The sequence below is a fragment of the Rhea pennata genome, chromosome 6 (genome assembly GCF_028389875.1).
Source record: "Rhea pennata isolate bPtePen1 chromosome 6, bPtePen1.pri, whole genome shotgun sequence".
Lineage (NCBI taxonomy): Eukaryota > Metazoa > Chordata > Aves > Rheiformes > Rheidae > Rhea > Rhea pennata.
The window spans coordinates 34,796,219-34,820,678 of NC_084668.1; the positions used below are offsets into that span (position 1 = coordinate 34,796,219).

Consider the following 24,460-nt stretch of genomic DNA (forward strand, 5'->3'; position numbering starts at 1 on the left):
GCCTTGTTAGCACATGGCAAAAACAGTAGTAAATGCTGAGCTAAAAGTGGATACATAAAATCAATTTTCTTCCAATCTATATCCCAAAGTGTGAAATTACCAGAGATGCATGTTCCATGAATGTAACCTTGTATTTACGGCATTAACAGGAACCTGCTTGCGTACTCGTGGTCTACAGTGCGCCCAAACACTGCAAATGTCCAGTTTAAGCAATGCACATTTTCTTTCCACCTTCTTCTGTCCAAAAGCAGAGCAAATCTCTGGGAGCACAGGAGTAAGTACATGCAGTATTTATTGGAATTCTCAGCATTCTAAATATAAATAGAATTAAAATGTCATACAGTAATAATGAGTCTTATGTTCTTGCCCGCTCACAGTGGACAAGTGGGTGAAGGATCTGGTTCTGATAGCAAGGCGCGTGCACATCTACCCAGCAGTAGCATTGAACTCACCTTCAGTCTATTGACTGAAAAAGCCCAATAATAGCTTGAGTGGATAACAACAGCTATTGCTCAATATGGCTTGGCACTCCAGCCCTAAGGTCTCTCCTGTGGAACTGCATGGGACTTTGCCAAGTTCTAGCATATCAGGGTGAAATTTGGATCTGTTCTATCTCTGTGGATGGGCTTCTATTAACATTCTGAGGCGGATGCAAACCCAGTCTGAATGGAGAAGGATGGGTGGGAAGAAAAGACCGGGTGCACAGCTTCAAGCATCTCAAATGATTGTGGGAAGGAGAGGGAGGTGCTCAGACCACCCTGTTATCACCACCAACACTTGCTAACAAGTATTTTTCATGCATCTGAGTTTAGTACACTGGGGTTTTTTTCAGGTATAAAATGGCTTTTTGAAATACATGCATGTTTTCTGCATGAGACCTTCAATAGAATTAGCAGCAGTACATGTAAAGCAGATGAATAATATAAAAAATTCTGAAAACTTTCGCTGAGCAGAAGAATGGAGGGTCATCCCATTGATATCCATCATTTTTTTACATTCTTTTGCATACTGTTCTGTTTGAAATGATAATAGGAGCCCTAGCTTATTTTCTTCCTTGAATAAATAAGTAATGGCTATAAAATAATGACTATAAAAGGAAATAATTGGAAAAATAAAATATGTGACACTATTTATAAATAAAAAATAAAAACAAATTTAAAAGTCCTCAAGGTGGCAAAACAAACACATTGTTCATTCAAACTGATAAGAATCGTAATGTCCACAATAATTATTTGGTCACGATACTACCTGATCTCTTCTTTAAGAATGAGAACTGCATCATGAATAACCTAGTAAATCTGTACAGCATAATGGTTAAGTATATTTGCAAAAGAAATACAAATGCTTTACTTGATAATAGTGAAAAATACATGTAGTATTAGAGGTGGAACTGCAGTGAGTATTAAGATAATCACATATATATGTACATAATTCTCTAAAGAAAAATGCAAAAAAAGGAAGCAAATATGATGGAACATGTATGTGCGTGTATGCGTATGTGTTCATATACAGATGCATAAAGATTGTAAAGGAACTCTAAATGTTTAATATTCTTGAAAATTAATTTTGAAATTTGGAAACACTCATTGCAAACAGCAGACAGCATTTTGAAAGGCTGTGCAGCTGTAGTGTAATTCTAAATATTATTTTCCAAAGCATTTCCCATGAAGTTTTGTGTTCTTTTAAGGATCAAGAGATAAAGGTGTGAGAAATGGGAGGTAAACTTCTTTTCCATAACCCTTGCCCCTTAGAAGTAGTCATGTAATGCTGTCATGCTCAATAATGAATGGCATGCTTAGAATTAAATACTGTTATGTGTGTATTTACATTTGTAATTGGAAAGTCATAAATTCATTTTTAATCGCTATAATCCTTGTTTCAGTACAATTAGAGATTAACAGAAATTTTGCTTTCTTAATGCTGCAGTTTTACAAATAAATATCTTTTTTTCAACAAATCTCAAATTTGAGCATTGAGAGGTTAATCTGAAACAGTGATGGTCTCAGGAGGCCATAAATGTTTTCCTAAGGACTTGTTATGGAATAAGTATGTATTTAAAAATCCAGAATGCTAAAAACAAGAGGAAAAGAAAGAAACAAAGCTACAAACTAAAATTAACTTGTCACTGCATATGGTACCATGAAATCACTATTGATACTTCTCAGTAATCTTTGAGATCTGTGCAGATCAACTGAATGGAGCAAAAAAAACCCTTTCAGAAATACAATTAATTGTTTTGTGGACAGAATAAGTTAAACTGCAACATTAAATTATATAAGCATATAAACTGTATGTATTTAAAATAAAATTTAGTAAATAACATTCTTCTGGGGCAAGCAAGTTTTCCAGCAAGAAAAAGAAAAGCAACTTTGAGTGAAATTGGAAAAAAATCTTTTTTAGCAGCTATGAAGGATTTTGTATTGAGATGATCCCGCAGACTGCGGGAGGTGGTCCTGCAGCGCAGGAACAGCAATGTCCCTGCCGTGAGCTGCATGGAGCCCTGCCGTTAGTGAGGGAGAGGCATCGGCTGTATTTCCTTTCCACTTACCACCTCTTCCCTAGATGCTCGGTAATTCTTCTAACAGTGTGTGTGTGGGGAAAGTTTTAGCAGAAACATCTGCAGAATAAATGTAAATGGGGAAAAATGTGTGATATTGCCTGTGGTAATGGTCCTTGTGTCATGATGTAGTCAACAATGTGTGTGGGAAGAGGAATACAGTAGCAATGCATTAGATATCCAGAATCATTGCATATATAGCCTCAAGGTCAAAACCTGACATATTTAAAAGAAAGGAGACCTTTACAACCTTGACTTTGATATTCCCGTGAGGAATAAGAAACTTGATACTTTCCTTGTTAAACACAGAATGGATGACAAAATAAGAAAAGTAAATACGAAAGGAGGGAAACAGAAAGCAGAAGGGAATTAAAAAGTTTGTAGTTCTATCTGTTTTTTTCCATTGACAGACTCACAAACTGTTGTGTCGTAAATCATAAAAAGTGATTGGAAAAGGCCAGCAGCAAAAGATGTAAGCAGTGCTCAAGCCAGCTAAGCAAAATGATTAGCTTTGAACATATCCGCCAAGGCAAGTCAGATACAATTTAGACATATCTCAAAACTGAAAATATTTTCAGTTGTTGCAGTAGCAGCAAGCTGAGAAAAGATTATAAATAAGGATTGTTTTTTCTTTTGTTTAAAACAGACTTCCCTGGTATGGCATAATACTATTCTTCACAAGAATAATGTGGTCAGATAAAAATGTATATCTCATAATCCTGTGCTTACATCTAACAAGCAACACAACAAGTAGTCCAAAGATTCAGAATGGTGCATGGTGGGATAATACATGGGTTGTAAGCTGCTTTCCTTGCAAAAATGGTGGCTTCCTTTCACAATACCACTCTGGATTCATATGCTTACATTCCAGCAGGTTAGATACTAGAAAAACTGAAATAGGAAATTTGTAGTCTCTTTACTTCTCATCTTTGGTAAGTTGATGCTGGATTCTGTATCACCGGCACTTCAGACAGTATTTTTCTTACAAAACATCTGCTGTTTCCTCTGCTTAAATACATTGGATTAGAAGGGGAGAAAACTATCATCTCCTCCTCTTACACATTCAGTTCCAAAGCTTAGTTATTACAAAAACAAATCCTTCCTTCCAGAAAGGACTTTGTTGATATGCAAAATTTATTTTTGAAAACGGTTCTGGCTCTTAATTTTCAGCTGCATCAAGATACAAGATCAAATTAATTATTGCCAATTTCATTCAGATAGGCTGCTTGTAACTTTACTCCATTGGCTTTGATAGGCTTCATCGACCTAACTGAGATGCTCTAGAATTACACCAGCGAAACTAAAATCATAATCTGTTTCAGTGCTGTTTAGATCCAGAAAATATTTTGATACTTCAGCTGCAACAATTGACTGCTGAATGTACTGCAGTTTCCTAAAAACCAGTAGACTATCCGTTGGGGGTTTGTGTGTGCTCTTAAAAACTAAAGGCAAAACATTCTAATTAATTTACTCTGCTTTTAGATGCCATAGATATCTAAAGAGGACTGTTGCATGTTGATGCAAGATGGAAGAAATATATTTTTTGTAACACCAAGAACTGTACTTTATCCCAAGTATAAAAGCCTCTAGCCAGTAAGTTCCAAAAACATAAGGTCCACCAAAATGTTGCACTAATAATGCAGGATCTGCTGAAATATCAGATTCCTCATCTGAGATTGAGTGGAAAAGTGAAAGATCAGTCTGATTTCATAAGCAGCTTAAACAGATTCTGGACCCTGGTGGGACTGAGTTGTCTTAAGGCGGCAGATTTTGACTTTCTGATTTTTTTTTTTTTAATTTTTTACATTAAGATCAGAAACAGATCCCAAACTTGTATGAACCTTCCAAAAAAGATTCAGGCTAATGATTATGCAAAACGCAAGAATGAAAGGATGTGGAAGAGTTGGAAATTTGTTCTGTTTGAATAGGAGGACAAATTGTTATATTTACATTGACATGGAGATCAGAAAACAGAGGTTTGTGAATCCAAAACACAGTAAGAACAACTTCTTGCTATTGCGTACCCACAGCACACTTTGTAGACTTTTGCTCAAAGCATGCATTTTCAGCAGATTCCTCTGGATGTCCACATCCACTATTTGATGTGCAGAGTACCTTCAAACTTTGAATCATACAACTGAGCGATTTATGTTGCCCAATTGCCTTCAATGCTGCATGTGTTCAGCAAATGGAGAGAAAAACTCCTCCCCCTGCCCAAATAAGCCCTGGGTGATAGAAAGAACCAGCCATCTAGCTGGTAGACACTGTGTGCTACGCTTCAGTTGATGCAGTAAACTGGAAACCACTAACCTATTCCTTGTATGTTAAGTGTATGCAGAGAGGTATGCACAGATATGGTAATGACACAACTTATGATGGAGAATAATTTAAGAAATTCTCTTTTGTTGTGAATAGATGCAGAAAACAATAATGCAACACTAAATACCCTTTCTGACCCCTCAAATTAAACAAATGAGGGAGACTGTCCTGTTGAAAGTAATTAGTACTTTTTGGTGGCAAGAAAAATAATGTAATTTTCATGTATTCATATTTGATATGTAAATTCTTACTAATGATTTGCCCTGGCTTTGCCAGATGCCAATCCACTGCTTAAGGGCCCTTAGGTTTACCTCTAATTTGTCATCCAGCTCTGCGTCAGGTGTTACCACATGTTCATCATTGTTCTTTTTTGTAACTTTGGTTAGCATTTGTTTCATTTTCCAGCCTCTCTTCCACATTTTGCTACCTCTGACTGGTCTTTTGACCTTTCTTCTCCACAGAAATACCTGAGGTGGGGGAGCAGCACAAACTGGAACATTTTTCAGCAGCTGGGATAGAGGAATTAAGTCAGTGAGCATTTCCTGAATGTTTTTCAACATGGCCTGAACTGTGTTTCAGAGATAGTTTAGAGCAGTTGTGTTCTCACCAAAGGTCAGAACTTCCCTCCTCTAAATCTATAGACTGAAGCAATAAAAAGTGTGATGAGGAGGACCTTTGGGGGTAAATAATTCAGATTATTGGGATGTTGAAACAGATACAGAAATTTAAATTATTATGGTTTGAGTTTTTTTCTGCATTTCATGCAGTAAATCTTTTGATTTGGGCAGCTTGGTAGGCTCATCCAGACTGAGCAGCTGTCTTTTCTAAACCAGATTCATTCGGCTTCTCACAGTTATAAATACATGCAGCTGAAAAGGCACTTATTCCTATTTTCTTGCAAACTGTAGGACAATCTAGGACTGATTTTCATGATGATTTTAATGCAAGTTTTACCTATAACTTTAGTTCCGTGCCAACATGCTTAACTCAGATGTAGTTGGTGATTTTAGGTTGATTGGGCTTTTCTGGCGTGTGAACTGTAACATCTAACAAAATAGCCTCTGCAGTTTTATTTTTCTCTCATGTGAGTTGGCCAAATTTTGAAGAATTAATCAGCAAATCATTCATTCAATTTATGTGAATATTAGAAGAGAAATGAATGGTGGTTTTATAGCTCTGCCTTTTGGAACAGGATAGTGAGCATTTCTCTCTAAAGTGCTCTCTTCTAGAACCACGTAACTACTATACAGAGGTGCAATAGGGATAGTGTGACAGACAACCAGTCAGAACAAGCCTACCAAATGTGAATATCTTTTTTTAAAAAACAAAAGAGGAAACAACTCTCCCCTCAAATACTGTTTTTAAATGAAGCAGAAGGGTAGTTCTCAAATCGTATTCACTCCTGGATTGGGAGATAAGCAGGCCCATTTTTCCAGAGTAGAAATTAACTCCAAGTCAGGTGTGTGGATCTCCTAGCTTGCATGAAGTATTTAACCTGACAAAAGCTTTTGACTTTCCTACAACAGGAGAAAAGAGCAGATATTGAAACTTCATTTAAGATGTGGAACAGATCTGCCCAAATCTGATCCACTTTTTTTTTAAGAAACGAATTTTTTGAATCACACCATCTTGGAAATAACTTTGTAGCCTGCATTAACTCACTGTGATGGGGAAAATGTAAATAATTCTTTGATTCTTAAACTTATATCGTGTTCATGACAGTGTGGATTGTCTCTTTCCTATGAAGCTATTAGAAACAATTTTCAGTTCCCTCTTGAATCCCTAGAGGTTCAAGGATCTCTTGTATTATGAAAGGATCCTGAGAAAGATTTGAAACGGAAGGCAGGAGAGTGGGTGGGAGAGTGGCTAATACAAAATATTCTGAAAAGAAGATTGCGGTTTTCTGATACAGTATTATGAACCATAAATTAATAAAACATAATCAATTGTGAGGAATGAAAGGAAGATAGAGTAATTTTATCATAAGATTGTAAAGAAGCTAATTGGAGCAACATGGAGACAGAATTTCTCATAATGCTTGTTTTCTGTCAATCCTGTATTCAATAATATGGCTCTGTGTTACATCTGACTTGTGCTTGTACCTGGCTATTATACTATCAGAGTTTCATTTTATGAGATGCTGGGATTTAGATTTTCTTGATTCCGTTTAAAATTTGCTTTTAAAGTGTCTACACATTAGTTATCAAGTATGTCTTACATATTCAAGAAAATGGCTTCTTATACCTTTACATGCATGAAAACTTCATATATTAATCTGTGTATTTATGGAGAAAGACTCCAATATGGTTCTGGCTCTCATTTGTTTATCTCTTATTTATGATAGCCATCTGCTAGCTTTTCTAGTTTGGATGGAAGCCTTATTGCATTTGCTTTCTGGGTTAATGCTGCTTGTAATATTTTCCTTTGATTTATTTTCTGGAAAGTCAAAAGAAAATCAGACAACTATTGCAACATGCCTTTGACAGTCAAACTAAAAAATAAGGAGGACTGAGGGGAAAGATAGATATTCAATGTATTAGCTAAATATTCAGCTAGTAATATAACTGCTGAATATGGAAAATAATTCAGCAAATTGTTTAAAATATTTGTTTATCTTATAGTACTAGTGAAATTCCAAATGGTATTCATTCTTTTCTGTTTAATGGGACTAATCAATTTTATTTCATTACTTTGCAGTACATTCCTATGCAGCAACCCCTACATACTGTATTCACTTGAGAGTCAGGGTCCTTATATCAGAAAATATTTCAGCTTCCATATGTATTGCTTCCATAGGTATGTTACTTAATGCTTCTGTTTTTCTTTCTCAAATTCTACCAAATAAATTCATCTACTGAATATACTAGTCAAGAAGAATATTTATCTAATATTTGTCATTGTATCTTTTCTTCCTCACATGATCGGAAATGTGATGCTGCCTCTTGAACAATTGTTTAGGACAGATGCAGTCTCCAAATTAACAGATTTGGTAAGTCACTTTAAAAGGTAAAATTTTCCTTTCAGCTGCATTGATTGTTATGCCAGTGCTCCTTGTTTTTACTATCTAGCTTCCCAGCACTTGCACTTTCCACTCTGTCTAGATATTTTTCTTTCAAAGGTTTTGTTTAAAGTTCAAAACACAGAATTATGATATTACGTGCTTCATATGTTACAACTTTATCCATCTTTACTGACCTTTTTCCAGTTGTTTGCATACCACAGTGTACAAACTTCCCTGAAGTCTTTTTATGATCGTCTATATCAAGTTTCTTAGATTTTCTTCATGTTACACAGTGAACTGTAGAGTAGAAATATAGCACGTTGAGCAAACTTGATTATTAATGAGACTTTGGTTGTCTTAACAGCATAAGAAAAGTGTGTATTTTTACTTTGAGGATTTTCTGTGTATGCCTATCTAATGCTTTCTACTGCAAAAAATTTAACTGAAAATGCAGAAGAAAACCTTTTATCTCAGGAGTTTCTATTAGAAACATGTTCCTTTTTTTTTTCTCCTTCCAAGCCCTCTTTGAAATATTTTTATGTTTAAATTGTGGAAATCATTTTAAGTACATATGATTAAATCTACCTCCTAATGTTAGATGTACTAAATCTAGTGAGCTATATTGAGTTTGTACTGTAACTATATCAGCCTACACAAAACTCATTTAAATTTAGTATAAGTTTATTTTCATTAAGGAAAAACTTCACCGCCATAAACAGAAAAAAAAAAAAAAAAAAAAAAAGGTCTACCTCTCTGATGTGTAATTTATACATGAATGGAGAGAGATACAGGTTACATGGATTTAGAAGGAAGGAAGTTAAGCTTCCACAGGATTTAAAAACCCTGTAACTGTGTGCATGCAAATATCTTGTTATTGCATACCAGTTCCAGGCCATGTTAAGCAAAACTGAGAGTGTTTTCTGCCACTATCAAATGTGGCAGCAGGTGGGGAAGGAGCTATTTGAAAAGCTGGAAAGTTATTTTTGGTTTAGAAAAGCCATTCTATTTTAAACTAAACAAATAAAAAAAAATCAAAGCACTAGAATAATTATCTCCAAACAGTGTGTGAGTAGAAATTTATTTAATACATCTTATATTTTTAAGATATCTTTTCACTGCTTCATAATATATACAGTAGCATAGTACCATCGTGATCTCTGAATATCTAAAAAATATATATTTAGGAAATTTAGTGGTAAACTGTCCCATACTAAATAAAAGGATAAGATGCAAATAGGAAAGAAGAAAAAGAAACAATAAATGCAAATGATTTAAGAATTTCAGTAACTTGCAAGAAATCTCCTTGCCATTAGCATAATTCAGTGAAGTTTTAAGCATCTGTCAAGGAGGTACATTTAAAAATCACCATAGAGATTTGTAAAAATGGTGTCAGACTTCACTATAACAGCTAAATTTGGAGTTCACTTCAAACTCTATGGAGAATACATTCTACAGGTGTGCAAAACTTATTTTTACATTATAAAATAGGTTTAATTTTGGTTGGCTATATACTAGTTTTGTTCTGTTATGGATGACTTAAGAAAATAAGCTGTTTGACTTGCAGGTCAGATTCAGAATAGGAATTATTAGCTACCTTTTTTGCAAAAAATGAAAAACTTTTAATTTAGCAGAGGGAGAGACTGGAGCTAATTAAATATAACTCTAGAGCTGAAATTTATTTTTGCTCTTCCGATGATTAAATAATAAAGCAACCCACATTGATGTAAATTTTTTCCATTATCTTTGTAAAAATTTAGTATTGATTTTTCACCACTTGAAATGGTAAGATTTACTTTTTAATGTCTCAGTGCCAATTACTCCACAGATAGTTATGTGTCAGGACTTTGGTACTGGGAGAGAGGACAGAAGGGAAGAATGACACCAAATAGGTAGTCTCTGAATAGAAGATTGTGAACTATTCAGGGCGATGTTCACAAAGTCTAATTCAGCTTTATTGGTCTAAGTCGCATAGCTTGATACAGACCTTGTGCCAGCTTCGTCCAAATATTTTGAAGGAAGATACTATGCCATGGGGTAAATTAAATTCATTAGTAAAAGATTCATGGATAGAGCAAAAAAATTACGTGGCTGGAGTTGGCTAGACACAGGAAGGGAGATTTATATTCAAGCAGGTCAAAACAAGACTGAGACAGAGAAGTTTCTGTATCCATAAACAAATTATTGCGGCCCTTGGCCAGCTTGAGCTGTACCCCTCCCTTCCCACCCCCTTCCCCAACCCCCCACTGCAATGAGGCATGCACATGAGAAGCACTGTGTTCAAAAAAACCAAACAAACCATTAAATAGCTCTTTTTTTATACCATTTTGTCTATTTGGGAGTATGTGTGTGGGGGGGTATTTATGAATGTTTTGCATGTTACTGAATTTAAGGTCAAAAAAGCACTAAAAACAGTAGGCTAAGTTTACATCTCAGTTTTTTTCAAGTGTGTTGTCTGTTTAAAAGTTTTGAAATACTTATTTCTTGTAAGGAGCAATGGCATTTATGTCCTGTTTATCTCTAAAATATTACTTGTAAGGCAGACGTGTCCATGTATGGACTTTAAGAGGAAGCTTTGCCATTCTGGTTTAGATGCTGAATATCGGATAATGCAACTTTAGTGTTACAGTATTTAACAGATTCAGTAGCAGATTTTGATACGTATTGACAGAATTATTTAGATGCAAGTTAAAAACAAATAAGTAGCTGACTTCAAGATTGTGTGTTGACCTTTTTATTTAACACCAGTAATTAATAGAAATTAACTTGTGACTTGATTTTAATATAATTATTTTTATGGTAATGGTATATCAAACAGAAATTGATACTGGCTGATATTTTCTTTTAATAAGCAACTGAGTCTAGATCTGGGTAAATGATCTGAGCTTTTGAGAACTGAATAGACTGAATTCTCATGTATAATTTATAAAGTGCTATGTAATAATGGTGTACATTTTTAATGTACAAAAGATGTTGAATGTGCATATAGTGAGTTTACTAGTATCTGTGTTTTCTATATGTAGTTTTGTAAACATGTATTTCAATTTTTTAAATCTTTCTTATGTACATTTTCTGTGATGTATTACACTGTAGAGTTTGCCAATTTTTATTCTAAAATCTCCCCAGGACTCAGGTTGACTTTACCCTAGAAGCCTTGGTATTTATATAAATACCTGTGTACTTATTTATTATATAATAAGTAATTCACTGCAGATGTGCTGTCATTACACCATTGCTTCCAGCTTCTCTTTTGCAATGCCTGCCATGAGGTACACAGAGGGCAGAGATAGATCTAAATTAAGAATGTGGGTCTGGGGATGCAATGGCTTCAAGAGACTATGAACTTTTCTAACTTCCTCTGTTTCTTGGTATATTAAATTGAGATAATATTACAGGAACTAGCTTGCCTGCAAGGAAAAATATTAAGAGCTTGAAATGATCCTCTTTTTCTCTCTCTTTTTGTTTTGTCTTTCCTTTTTTTTTTTTTGGTGATAAATCCTATCTCCTTTGTGTAAAAATAATTGACACCGCATAAATTTAATTGTAGATAGTGAAAGGGTTGTAAGTCCCGTCATCCATGTAGCGTGTGGGGATGATAACTGTGTCTTTATCGAGAATGTCAGGTTGCAGTTGTAACACTTCTGTATTATGACATTCATCTCAAACGTAACAATACTACAATCTGGAAGTTCTGAGAAATTCCTTCAAGAAGGATGGAATTCGTGCTCCAAGGGTGTCTCAGGAAGGCACAGCGGGGAGTGGTGCATTTAGATGGCACGCTCACAAGTGGAGGAAATTGCATCTTGGTTCCTTGGATGTTTTCTAGGGGATCCATCTGGAAGGTTTGAGAGACTTGTGACTTACAGGTTACAGGATCATTTTGGAAACAGCTGCTCTGTTTGAAGTAATTCATCTAAGTGTTTTGCAGCCTCCATGCTGATGGCTACAAAAACAGACCAAGCTAATGCCCCTTTTGTGCCTCAGCACAAAGCGAGTTGGCCCTGCTGAGGTGGGCATTTCAGTGCTTTGAAGTGAGTAGTCCCACTTTCTGGTGAGATAGATTAGGAGAAGGCCCAACATGTTCCATCTCTAACCCATCCAATATAAGGAGAGTTACTCCCTTTTCTACCAGTAATAAACATATGTGACCACTACTTTTCTAAGCCTCTATGGCTTTTTCCCCAGTTATGAGGCTGTGCTCTTCCATATCTCCTCATGTACATGAGTGCTACCAGAGGAATATGCCCACCACCGGAGTACAAGTGACATGTGACAGGTAATAGCAAGTCTCAGGTTGGAAATAAGTGGGTTGCCCAAAAAGTGGGTGCATGGGGTAGGCTGGTGCTGAGGTGGTCTGGGACCAGTCAAATAAGGAAAGGCCAGGTGTGGGTGGTGGTCTTGGGCCAGAGGGTTTAGAGGAAAAGACCACAGAGAAGTGGTGCAGCAAGCAAAGCTGATCTGGAGAATGACCAGTAGTAAAGCATTTGGCTGGGTAGGAAGTATCTGAAGTGGAGTATGCAATTTTAGGGGCTGAAAGCCATGAAGCTGCCTTGCAGGTTGAGACCACTGTCCACAGTGCTGTGGGTGGAGCTGGCATGCTCCTTCATGGTGGAGGGTCTGCATGGTTTATGGGAAAGCTGCTGATTTTGTGGATGGTACCATGGTGAACTGCATTATACAAACATTCAGATTTACGTTTTGTCACTTTCACTAGAACAGTTACAGTTTCCTTTCCCCTTGCCATGTTTTTAATTCAATGTCACAGATGAAAGAAGCTTGAGAACTTAAAAAAAAAAAAAACAAACAAAATGCCAACAAGACAGAAAAGTCAACAAAAGTCTGCCAAGGCTGGCTGTAGGAAAGGATGGCAATTATCCAGAAGAAGAGATGAAAGGGTCAAAACAAAAGAACAGTGAAAGAGACAGCTGGGAAAAAAGCAAACATATGAACAGAAAATGCAAGAGTGACCAAGGATCAAGCAGGTGAACCCTGGTCTTAAATTAACAATTCTAACATGTGCCTTAATGCAAAATGTTGTTTGAACTGTATTAACGTAGTGCATACGTGCTAGCAGAAGTTATTAGCTCAAGCCAGGTATTAGGATATAGCGAAAAAAAAAAGCAAAATCTTTCAAAAACAAAGCAGGTGCTTCCCCCCCCCCCCCCCCCCCAAAAAAAAAAAAAGTAGTTTGAAAATATTTTAAGAATCATAACTTTGGTCAGGGATTGACCCAAAATAGCAAGCTATATAGCTTTGTCCCTGCAGACTGAATACAAACTCCAGAACTTGTAGTTTCCATGCAGTATTCTCAAACCAGAATAGTTTCACTTCTGTTGGTCTTCCTACACAGTATTTTGTGCTTATATGAACATACTAATTGGTTCAATGACCTAAAAAATAACCAGTTTAAGAACTCCTATTTTGGGGTGCCAACTTGAAAAAGAAATTGTCAGACAATGATCAGACTTATCTAGAATTCTGACAGATGACATTTTCTAATATTAAATGCACAATGTAAGGAAGTGACTAATGTGTCATTTTCAACTTTTGTATCAATACGGACACAGATTGAATGGGTAAAGATTGCAGCTGTTGATTGTATTTAGTCCCCTTGGTTGTAATTTCCCTTTTGTTTAAGGAAAACTAGCTGTTAGTACATAAAAACAATGCTTTACTGTTCCATGTAATGCTACTGGGGCACTAGAAAGATGCAGGGAAAAAAAAAAAGTTGAATCACTGTCAGCACGTTGGTTCTGGAAAAAATCATTTTGTTTTTGACTCAATTTTCAAAAACTTAAAATCAAGTCATGCTGGCCATTCTAGTTTCACATACTTATTTTAAAGGAGGAAACTGCATGTTTGGAGGACAATATAGTGCGTACTGTGGAACAAGGTGGGGATATTTTTGTAAAGTATATATGTACAGCCCTAACTTCTGAGCAATAAAAAATGTAATTTCCCATTTCCCAGTAAGTAAGTCTATCAAGTTCCTTTATAAGTAGATCATACACTTGCACTGCAAACAAAAGTCTTCATCCCCAACAGCAGGACTGGACTTGCCAATTAAGGACCTAATCTAAAGAACTAGTAACAGCCATGCTGAAATGAGAGTTGCAGAAATCTAACCTCTCTCTCTCTGAAATAAGGCACTAAAACAATGAACTATAGATAAAAACTTTATTTTAAGGAAAAAATGGGTAAACTTAAAAAATAATTTAGTCCAATGAGTAATTTTTCTGCAAATATCAGAAACAGTTGACTTTTTAATACATGGCAGTAGGTTTTGTACAGTCTTCTTACAAGAGAAAAGATGTTAATTCAATGCCATGTTTGCTCATCAAAAAGGGAGGGAAGACTGATTTTTTGTTTCGCACTAATCTTGTTTAAAGCTGCTTTTTGCCCTTCCTCCATTATAAATATGGATATAGGTTACCAATTAAAAAAAATAGAAACAGCTGCTCTCTGAGCTACAGAAAACTGTTGTCTTCAGAGGTTAGTTGTGTAGGGAAGCCAAGAGAGAGGGACTGCTGCAAAGTATCTTTTACAAATCTTCTAGCTGTTGACCTTCATGCTCCAACATCAGAGGCTACGGCTGGGTATTTGTAGCAGTACAGTTTGTTGTCTGCACCGCCACTCAGTAGCAACTAATGAGAGAAAAAATAAACCGTGATTAGTATCAAAACTAAGCAAAATATCCAAATAAGAGTTGAGGAGTCCAATTTTCTTTCCTTTGAAGAGCTAAACAAGAGAAGTAATGAATAGAGAGCTTTGAATATATGACCAAAATCCAGAATCAAAGAGCAGAATTAGTCTTGTCTCCTACCCTCCTCCTAAAAGTAGAAAAAGCAAAGTTTTGTGGGAAAAAATTCTAAAGCTTTTTCTGCCTTTTCCCATTTCCTGAGAAGAGGAGCTAAACCGAGAACCTGAATATTAACAAAATTTTTTCTCCCCTTCTACACACCTGTGTTTCTCACTACAGCAGCAGAACTACAGTAGCAGAAGAGGTTACTGTACAGTTTCCCCTACAACATATACTAACATGCCCCAGGTGTCTGTTCATGCTGCCTCTTTGGTCCTCATTTGAGCAAACAATTCCTTGGGATATGTATTTTTCTCAGTAAGGTATTCTCTTGTTCTCATATCCTTCCCTGTTTGGAGTACTGGTGTAATGTCCACTTAATGCTATGGAGCTTAACCCCCATTCTCCTTCCTTGCATGCAGTATGGGGAAATGCTGCAATGAGTAAGACAGTTACTCTTTCTCTTTTGCTCAGTTATCAGTCAAAACAAATTTAAAACTTCCTGCTCTCTTCTGCCTTTAAGCATAAAGGAAAAATGGTCTGCAACTGCTTGTAGCCCTCTTCCTAACTACTACGCACATAAATTGAGTATCTTGCTCCTGAGGTTCTTACCCCTGCTTCTGTCCAGTCCACACACAAAACTTTGTCTTCATGAGCAGCCAAGTCATACAGAGGAGCTTTGCAACTGGTAAAACAAAGACATTTACTGTCATACACCTGACGTTACGTGAGCAGTTACTGTAGGCAAAATTGGTCCCAGGAAGAAATACTGGCAGGATGCTATCAAACAGATGTGGTCTAGCAGTTACAAATGCTTTCACAAAGGACAGATATCCACTATCTGTTGTATTTTTATTGCTTTCTCTAGAGCTGATCACAGTTTTAACTCCATTCCCAAAAGGAAAAGCAGCAATATTTTTCACCTTCTTGCAAACAACTTTAATGAGATTGAAGCTTAAGGAGTTTGCTTTTTTTAGGAATAATTTATTATACAGTTTTCTCCTTTTATTTGGATACTTCCTGACTGTGTGTATTTTCCAGACCAATCGTTTAAGTCTTACAAATGCAATCCAATTCTTTCCTTGGGTATTTGTTATGAAAGGTCTGAAAAGAGAAGCAAGTAAAACTTCATGCTATTAAGCTTGTTCTTTAGAAACAGAATGTGTTTTGTTTCTTAAAATAGAGGAATGTTTAGCAGAGCCTCTGCTGTTCTTAATCCCAGTAGCAATGTTATCATTGCTGCTTTCTGCATTTCAATCATCACTGTTGTTAATGCCAGAAAAGTCTTGTGTTGGATCATCATACAGCTCCCATACATGCTAAGCCATTGGTCCTCCGGTAGGACACAAGTATTTATCTTTCTTATGTGTTTGACTCCTAAATGCTAGAGGATTTTCAGATTTCCACAGACACCGAGGCTGTTTTTTCCTCAATTCTTTCTCTTTGTTCACTTTTCAGGCTGTTTTTCCCATTTCACTAGGTTAACTGATTCTATTAGCTCATATCCCTTTAAATAGCAAAGAATGCATGTTTGTTTTACCTCCTTGTGTCCCAAAGCTTCACAATATTGTCCAGAGAACCTGAAATTAGCTGATGCTCGTGGATGGGTGACCACTTCACAGATGTCACCCAGCCTGTGTGAGAAGTCAGAGACAGGAGAACCAAGGAACCATCTGCACAGAGGAAGAAAAAAGCCACTCAACAGATGTCAACTGAAACAGGTCCTTTTAAGATATGTATAAAATCCAGCGAGAAAAAGCTATCAGAGCTGCACCTAGGTGTTCAAGGTAAGAGTTTCTTCCTCATTATTCTGTAATTCTAATTTCAAAAAACAAACTACTTTGAAGAAAGCAAGCATTGACATACAAGTTCTGGTTAAAAGAATAACCCCCTCCCCCCCCCAAACTTATTTTCCCATCACTAAACTCTCTTTGCAAAAAATGTTTGCAGAGGTGGGGAGGGGGACGAGGAGGAAAGCTTATATTATTAACAATACAATAGTGAAGTTCTTCCCCTGAAGATAATACTGTTAAATCCCGAATCAGATTTATAAAAGCTAAGTAAGTAAAAATGTATATGAAATAAAACTGGTAGCTCAGTTATAAATGATTAGCCACCTTGTCAGACATGGCAGCATTACCTCAGAATTGGCTACTCTTTCACTTTAATGATGGTCTTTCCAATTTAAACTTAGGTGTGGCAGGTAGAGGGACTGACTCTCCCCCAAAATAATAAAATAAAAGGCAAGCAAAGTTTTAGGCGTGTAACTTCATTGAACATTCATTAATAAGTTATAAAAAGTACAGAAAGCTTAAAGCTAAGTTAATTTTCTAAATTGTTAGGTAAGAAATTGAGGAAGTTTTGCATCAGATGATGGAAAACAGAAGTAATCTTTGTATTACAGAAAAGCTCCCGAATGGCTTGTTTCAAGCACCGGTACCAGAAAACAGTCTGTGAGATGTCTTCCAACAAGGAGAAGTTCCGATTCTGAAGAAACAAGTTTGTGCAGATGCGTGTTTTAGCTCACCTTTACTGCGAGGATCCCATAGTCTAATATGTCTGTCAGTGCTCCCAGATGCTAAACGTCGACACAGTAGTGAGTAGGAGATAGAATTAAACACTTTGTTTCCAGTCTGTCAAAAAAAAGGAAAAAAAAAGAATAACTCTAAGAAAGGAATTCCAACTTTTCCTTTAACCTGGACTGTTGTTGCACCTAGTGAGAAAATACTTTAAACTGTGTATAGTGATCTCACCAGAGTTGATTTGAGACCTCCCGTCTCAGCATCCCATAGTTTAATGGTGTGGTCCCACGATGCGCTGCAAATTTCTTCAGCATCTGACCACAGCACAGAAGAGATGGCTTCTGTGTGGCCAGAAAGGGTTGTGAGGGGTGTCTAAAATTTAAGAGTGAGAACAGACTAGATTGAGTATCTTAGACAAAGCTATTGTTTCAGCAAATAAATGTGTGTCTCATCACCCTCAAACACATCACCAGAAGTTTCCATATAGTCACTTTAACAAAGATAATTTATTTTACATGGTCACAACTTTAAAAATGAAATCGTGGGCAAACCTGGACCTCATCTTACCCTTGTGAGTCCCAGCTGTTCAGTTTTCTGCTTTTTCCGTGGTCTGTTAGCTGCCTCTTCCATTTCATCTTCTTCATCTGTAGGTACTATGACAGAAGACAGTCAGACTTGATTTAGAGACTTTTGAAATGCATTTTCTTATAAGAGATCATGCAAAAACTCATGTTATCACAGTATCTAACTCATTTATGATACATGATTTAATTTAACCATATACCTCTAATGATACCAGTATTATCTCCATTCTGTGTATGAGGAGAATGAACACAAATTAAGTGATCTTCTCCAGGTCATACAGTTTTAAAATAGAACAAGTTACTAACTCTGAAGTTCTTGTTATATTTTTTAAAACTATCCTTCCTCACTGAAAAACCCAACAGAAGAATCATGTTGTTTGGTAAACACAGTCTTTCTTTTAGCTACAGTACCTACATATACATACCCCAGGCTGAAAGAGCATAACTTGACATAGCAAAAGACTACATTCAGATCAAATGGGATTAGTCTGTATTTCTAGAAAAGATCTAGCCATCTTGTTATCTTATCACAGTGCCAATAATACAACAGGAACTTAATCCACAAGCTTTTGATTTATAAAGATTCCATATTCAAACCTGCACACTTGTATTGCCCTATTAAAAACATGAAACAGATGCAAAGTACTGAGCGCTCTGAATAAAATAAACAGCAGCAGGCAATTGTCAACCATACCTGAAATTTAAGTGTTTGCAAACAAAAAACAGTAACTAAAGATGATGATATATAATCTTGCAAAGCTATTGCCAAAAATCATTGTAGCTTGCCTTTAATATTACTATATATTCAAATTTTCATTGTCTGTCATGGACACCATTTTGAAGTTCTACAAAGCCAAGAATCCCAGCTTACACTGATCTTACCTGCAGACCAGATCTTTAACATCTTATCCCAAGATCCACTGCAGAACTGTATGAACAGAAACATTTTGTTAAAAGCTGATCCAGAAAGACTTTGTAAGGCATACTAAATCCACATGCTGCTTGAAAAAATAAGCCAATGCTTTATAATACATGAAGAACAGCACTGAAATCCTGAAAACAGTATTTGTGGTATATATCATTTTTTTTCCCTTTCCTTGCAGGAAAAATGCATACAAAAAAACTCTTTATTTCCTCCTGCTCTAGGAGATTTTATTTTAACCTGTCTGATATTGAGTCAAGCAGAGAAGGGTGAGTCTGCCTTCAGTATGAATGGTCTTACTGTTGAATTCCTGGATAAAAGGAAAGAAACTTCTGCCACCTGCTTTTTCTGAATATCACTTTGGAAAAATTTTTCACATCCAGTATTATTGTGAGAATTTATATCTAATTTGAAAACAGTTCGTTACAACCCACACACAAATTTATGCCATCAGAAACATTTACTTAAACATCCAACTTTACTCACGCAAATCAAAAGCAGTAGTACAAGGTCTTGTGCTATCTGAAGCCACACTCAGCTTTTTGCAATATTGGAGGTTAAGTGCATCTCTTTGAAAAGATGACCTCGTGTTGATGAAACCTTAATAACCATCATTTACAACAAGACCGAAAATTTCAGTGCATCAGTCATAGTAACATGACGACCAAAAAATTATTTTTGCGATATAGGCTATTAACATCCCAAAAGACAAAGATTTCTTTCTGCAAGTCACTCACTTTAGTTCTTGTGCAATCAACTGCTATGGAGTCTACGCTCCCAGCGTGTCCCCTGCAGCAGTGGAGGGCTTTCACTTTGTTTCTCTCCACATTCCACTCCCATAGCAGGATAGTTTGGTCCATAGAAGCACTAAGTAATAGGCATGATAAACTGTCTGAGGAAGAAAAAAAAGTCATGGTTACATTCAGCTCAAGTTTCTAAAGCATTTATAGTAATTATTCCAGTCAAAGAAGAAAAGAGAGATATACAGAATCTGATATATGTCTCAGTTTACATCATCATTACCCTGCAAGTTCAATGAACATAAATATGTATAAAAATACCTGCTAATGAAGACTAACCAGTCTTCCAGTACCAGCACACAATGTGCACATTAAACAGTTCATTACTCTCAGTGGATCTTTTTTGAGACACAAATATTCCTAACATCACTGGCAGGTTAAAATAATTGTCCACTTAGATTACTGGATATTCTTTGGTTGAGGAATATTGATGTTTCTCTCCCCCAAATCAATCTATTATTAGTCTATAATAAGATATACTGACCTTGTTTTACCCATGCCACGTCCTTCACCACTTCTGTATGCCCAGCTATTGTCATAATGGATTTTCCTTCCAAAGACCAGATTTGAGCAGTCTGGTCATAGGAGCCAGTTAATATCCTATGAGGTACAGAAGTTGAAACATTCTTGTCTTTAAAACAAAGAATGTTTTATGAAAAAAGCTTGTCTATCAGAAACTTAGAAAAATGTTAGCATAGTAACTGGTTAGCTGAAATGAACTACTGAACTACTATGTGTGAAAATATGAGTTCTGGAAAGTAAATGAACTTTTTGTTACAGAGCTAAGCTTCATGAATATCTACAACTGCAAGGCTAGGAGTACACAGGACAAAAAGAAAAGCAAGGACACGAAAATGAAAACTAGGTATGCTGGTAGGTAAGTGATATAATTTAAGATCGCATATGTTATTTAAAATGGAAGACAATTCATTGTTCACAGTACAGTACTATAAGATCTCAAAGCATTTTCAAACTATTACATAGCATAGAAATGTTGCCAATCTCATTGGATAATAAATTTAAAAATACAGTAGAAATTGTTTTTTTAGAAAAAGCTCTGCAAAAAGGTTCTGCAAATGTTTGTTGCTCTGTGAATGTCACATTTGAAGGGAAAAAGGTTTATACTAAAAAAAATGGAAAGAAAGAAATCATTGCTGTCCTTTGAGAGAAAGGACAGTAAGCAGCATTGGTATTATGCATTTGTATTAAAAATATATCATCGTATGTGACCCTAGTTATTTTCCACTTGTGTTAAAGATACTGTCAGCACAGAACAGAGGTGTTAAAACTGAACTATTTTCCAAAGCAAGTAAGTAGCTGACTGACTTGCCAGGTCAAATCAGAACAAAACCAGAAAAAGGTGAAAAAGTAAAGATTATCAAAGAGAAAGACTGCTACTCCATTTGACACCAGAGTCCTCTCCTTTACAGTAGGATTAAGCAAGGCAGAACTTAGAACTGATAAGTGTGGTACCATTCTTCAGTGGCTTGAACAGAACTGATCCAGTCATCATGGAAGATGCATTCCTCTGGCTGAGGTGCCATGTATTTCTCCACATACTCTATTTCCACCACTTCTTCCTGAGCTCACAGACAAAACGCTTATTTAGTATGGTTTCATTCTTTAATCAAAAATAGTAATAATTACCTGTAGTGTGATACAAATATACAAGTTCATTGGGCAAAGATCTTGGCTGTCCAAGCCCTTTGCCATCCATGGTCGTGGAACTGCGGTCTTTAGAAAAAAAGTCCCTGGATTATAGTGGTTTCTGTAGCCTTATCAAATTACTGTTAACAACAAGTTGGAGGTAAAAGAAAATCATCTTACTCTTCAGGTTCCTCCTCGTCTACAGCTGTTGCTGTAAAACTAGGGTTTAAAATACTTCGCTGTGTTTGATTTTTTTCTAGAGGTACTGCTAACGTAAAGATCTGTTAATAAGGAATCGAGTCGGGCGAGAACCTCCCTCCCCGGCCGGGCCGGGCCGGGCCGGGCCGCGCCGCGCCAAGCCGGTCCCCGGCGCCGGAGCCGCGTGACTGACCGTGGGGATGTTCTCCGTTTCCACGTGCGCGACGAGCGGCACCCGCAGGAACTGGCCCTCCACGAGGAAGTCGAACTCCACATGCTTGTGGTGCGCTGAAACACACCGCGGGCGCGGCCGATCAGCGCCGCCGCCCGCGCCGCGCCGCGCCGCGCCCCAGCCCCGCAGCCACCTACCGTCGCGGGCCGCCAGCAGCTTGTTGATGAGGTTGCTGAGGTCGCCGACCTCGGAGGCCGCGGGCACCGAGAAGGGCACATCCTCGACGGCGTACCTGCGGGCACACAACGCCGTCACCGCCCCGCCCGGCCCGGCCCGGCCCGCCGCCGCCCGCCCCTCACCTCTGGCTCTGCGTGCGGAACCGCGCCTGCAGCTGCGCCATGCCGCCGCGGCTCGAGCGCTCGGGCAGCGGCTCGTCGCGCCTGTGCCAAGGGCGCATGCGCGGCGCGGAGACCGCAGCGCCCCGCGCGGACTACGGCTCGCGCGAGGCGCCGCTGCCGGGCTGCAGGGCGGGCGGCGGCGGCCGTTGCCCCGAGCTGCGGCGCTGCGGGCGCGTGCGCCGAGGGGCGGTCCCGGCGGGGCAGCCTGCGGAGCCCGGGCCAGGTAGGGCAGACGCCTTCTGGAGCCTTCCCGCGCGCCGCGCCCCCCGGGAGCTTACGCGGGGGCGCGCGGGGGCGGTGTAACGGTCGCGCGCGCGAGCCGTTGCGCGCGGACGGCGTAACGGTCGCGGGCGGGCGGCTCGCGCCCCCGCCCAGTAGTGAGTGTCCCACTGAGGGGAAGGAGGCAGGGGGCCGCGTCGCCCCCCCCCCCCCCCCCCCGAGAGCGAGTGGAGGTCGGCGGCGAGGTGCCCCCCCCCTGCCCGCCCGCCTCACGGAGGAGCCGGGCGGTGAGGTTCTCCCTCGGTTTGTCGCAGTGAGGGAGCAGGGCATGAGGGGTAGGGGCTGAGGCTCCCCTCCTATTTCGCTCAGTGGCGGATAGGAGGTAAATTCCCTCTAATTTGCCGAGGCTCTCCAGAAGCGGAGCCTGCTGCTTCGCCTAGGGCTGGGCGTGTGGGGACTGTTCTCACGGGGTGCTTCCAGGCTCCTCGTCAGTCCTTGCGCTGCTGGACCCGTGGGCTTGGTGGCTCCTCTCAGCTGAGGGAGAGTCAGTCCTGCCGTATGCCCAGGCCAGGCCAGGGATGGCCAGTGTAAGGCAGTGTGTGGTACCGACTTTCCTCCCATGACCGCAGTGGTGAGTAGTTTTCCTTGTGGGACTACAACGCTGCCAGAGTCTGGAGCTCAGGAGGGCTCGGGGGATGATTGTTGCTGCTGATAGTGTCTTTAAACAGTTTGGCTTGTGTTTGTATATAAAGTGAAATATGAGCAATAAACTCCATTTTGAAAATAATAAGCCCAACACAGAGTATGTTATAAAAGAAGCTGTAAGTGGATTTTTTTTTCTTTTGGAGGGTGCTTGTGTGAGCACTTAGTGTATTTGACTTTTTTTCTTTTTTTTTTTTTCTTTTTTTCTCTCCTCCTCTTTCTTGCCTTTTTGACAGTTACTTGTGGCCTCTCTGAGAATAACTGAGTTTTCACTGTGTGATGGTTCAGGTTGGGGTGATTTGCTAAAACAGGCGAGTGTTATGTCGTGGTATTTTTATGAGGCGCCAAGATCAATCATGTTTTCTGTGTCTTTCATCAAGTATATTTAAAAGATCTCTGTTTTTTTTCCCCAATATTGATAACATTGTTATTGACAGAAGTGTATTTTCTTATTACCTGTGTTAGATATACAAAAGTAACTTACTGGAGAAGCATTTTAAGTAGTAGTTCCTTTTTTTTTTTTTTCTTTTTTTTTTTTTTTTGTAATGCCTTGTCAGCTGTTATTGTGGTTTGTAGGTCAGTTATGAGACCTTCTGTGCATACTTAACAGTACCATTTGTTTTTCCGTGTCAGAGATGAGCTTAATCTCAAACCTGGTGCAGGTTAATATAAAGCTATAATAGTAACTCATTCTTGAGGGGATCACCATGCCTTAATTTTCTCCCCATTATATTTTACTATAGTTCATACCCTTTATAATGCTTGCCAGGGAAATATTATCAAAGACCACCTTTGCAGAAAGAGTGTTTACTTGTGTTAAGCTTTGTAATTATATTAGGTCTTTTTATAATAACTTTGAGTTATTTTATGGGAAACCTGGAGCGGATTGCTGGTGAGGCTTTTGACTGAGTGTATTTCCCATCATGAATTATAAATAATGCCAAAACAAGAATGAGGTATATCCCTGTCAGAAGTACTAGAAACATGAATTTGCACACTCAAAATTTGATATTTAACATAGGTATTTGTTGAAGAGTTAGGTTTGATCAATGTAAGAGAATTCCCTCTTTTTTTGTGTGTGTTCTTTTTTGTTTGTTTTTTCCCAGACAAAGTATTCCTAGGCAGAATGTGCTTATTATCATAGTGGGCTCATCCCCCCCCCAGTTTAGCACTATTGACTCAATATTAAAACATTTAGTTCTAGAATTTTGAAAGGCATTTGGGATTTGGACACCTATTGCCTTCACATAGAGGCCTTAAAGCTGAGAAAAGGTAGAAGTAAAAGTTAATATGAGACCTTAAAATGATGTTAGTCTAGAATGTACAGAATGTATGTATTTTTAGGGGATACTGTTTGCCGTTATATATTTGCCCTACTGCCATTCTTCCCTGTGGATTATTATTAGGCAGTATTGGATACTAGGTATTTGTCTTCAAGGACCATTGGTCCATCTCAATGCAGCTATTCTTGTGGTCCATGATAGGTCTCTAATGCACTCAAATTAGGTTTTTAATGCACTAAGACTATATGCCATTGATATCTGTGTGGAATGAATATTTTTGGTTTATCTAAAAGAGCTAAATGTATTGCTTTGGCAAAACTGATGCGTCTTTTTACTTTAC

General features: G+C 38.1%; 1 protein-coding gene across 4 annotated transcripts; it reads right to left on the reverse strand.

Annotated features, from left to right (window-relative positions):
- Positions 1–14,037: 14,037 nt before the first annotated feature.
- Positions 14,038–21,953, reverse strand: WDR12 (WD repeat domain 12). 4 transcript variants are annotated; one of them, XM_062579139.1, is made up of 13 exons: positions 21,878–21,953; positions 21,716–21,810; positions 21,540–21,634; positions 20,975–21,081; positions 19,986–20,101; positions 19,439–19,593; positions 18,662–18,707; positions 17,763–17,848; positions 17,427–17,567; positions 17,201–17,306; positions 16,214–16,346; positions 15,286–15,358; positions 14,038–14,518 (listed from the first exon to the last, which is right to left on the reverse strand). In XM_062579139.1, exons 1-13 carry the CDS (start codon positions 21,916–21,918, stop codon positions 14,441–14,443), a joined length of 1,272 nt encoding a protein of 423 aa, XP_062435123.1. In that variant the 5' UTR covers positions 21,919–21,953; the 3' UTR covers positions 14,038–14,440. The 4 variants fall into 4 exon arrangements, with proteins under 4 accessions (XP_062435123.1, XP_062435124.1, XP_062435125.1 ...); XM_062579140.1 differs by lacking the exon at positions 21,540–21,634; XM_062579141.1 differs by lacking the exons at positions 21,540–21,634; positions 21,716–21,810; positions 21,878–21,953 and adding an exon at positions 21,329–21,530.
- Positions 21,954–24,460: the final 2,507 nt, after the last annotated feature.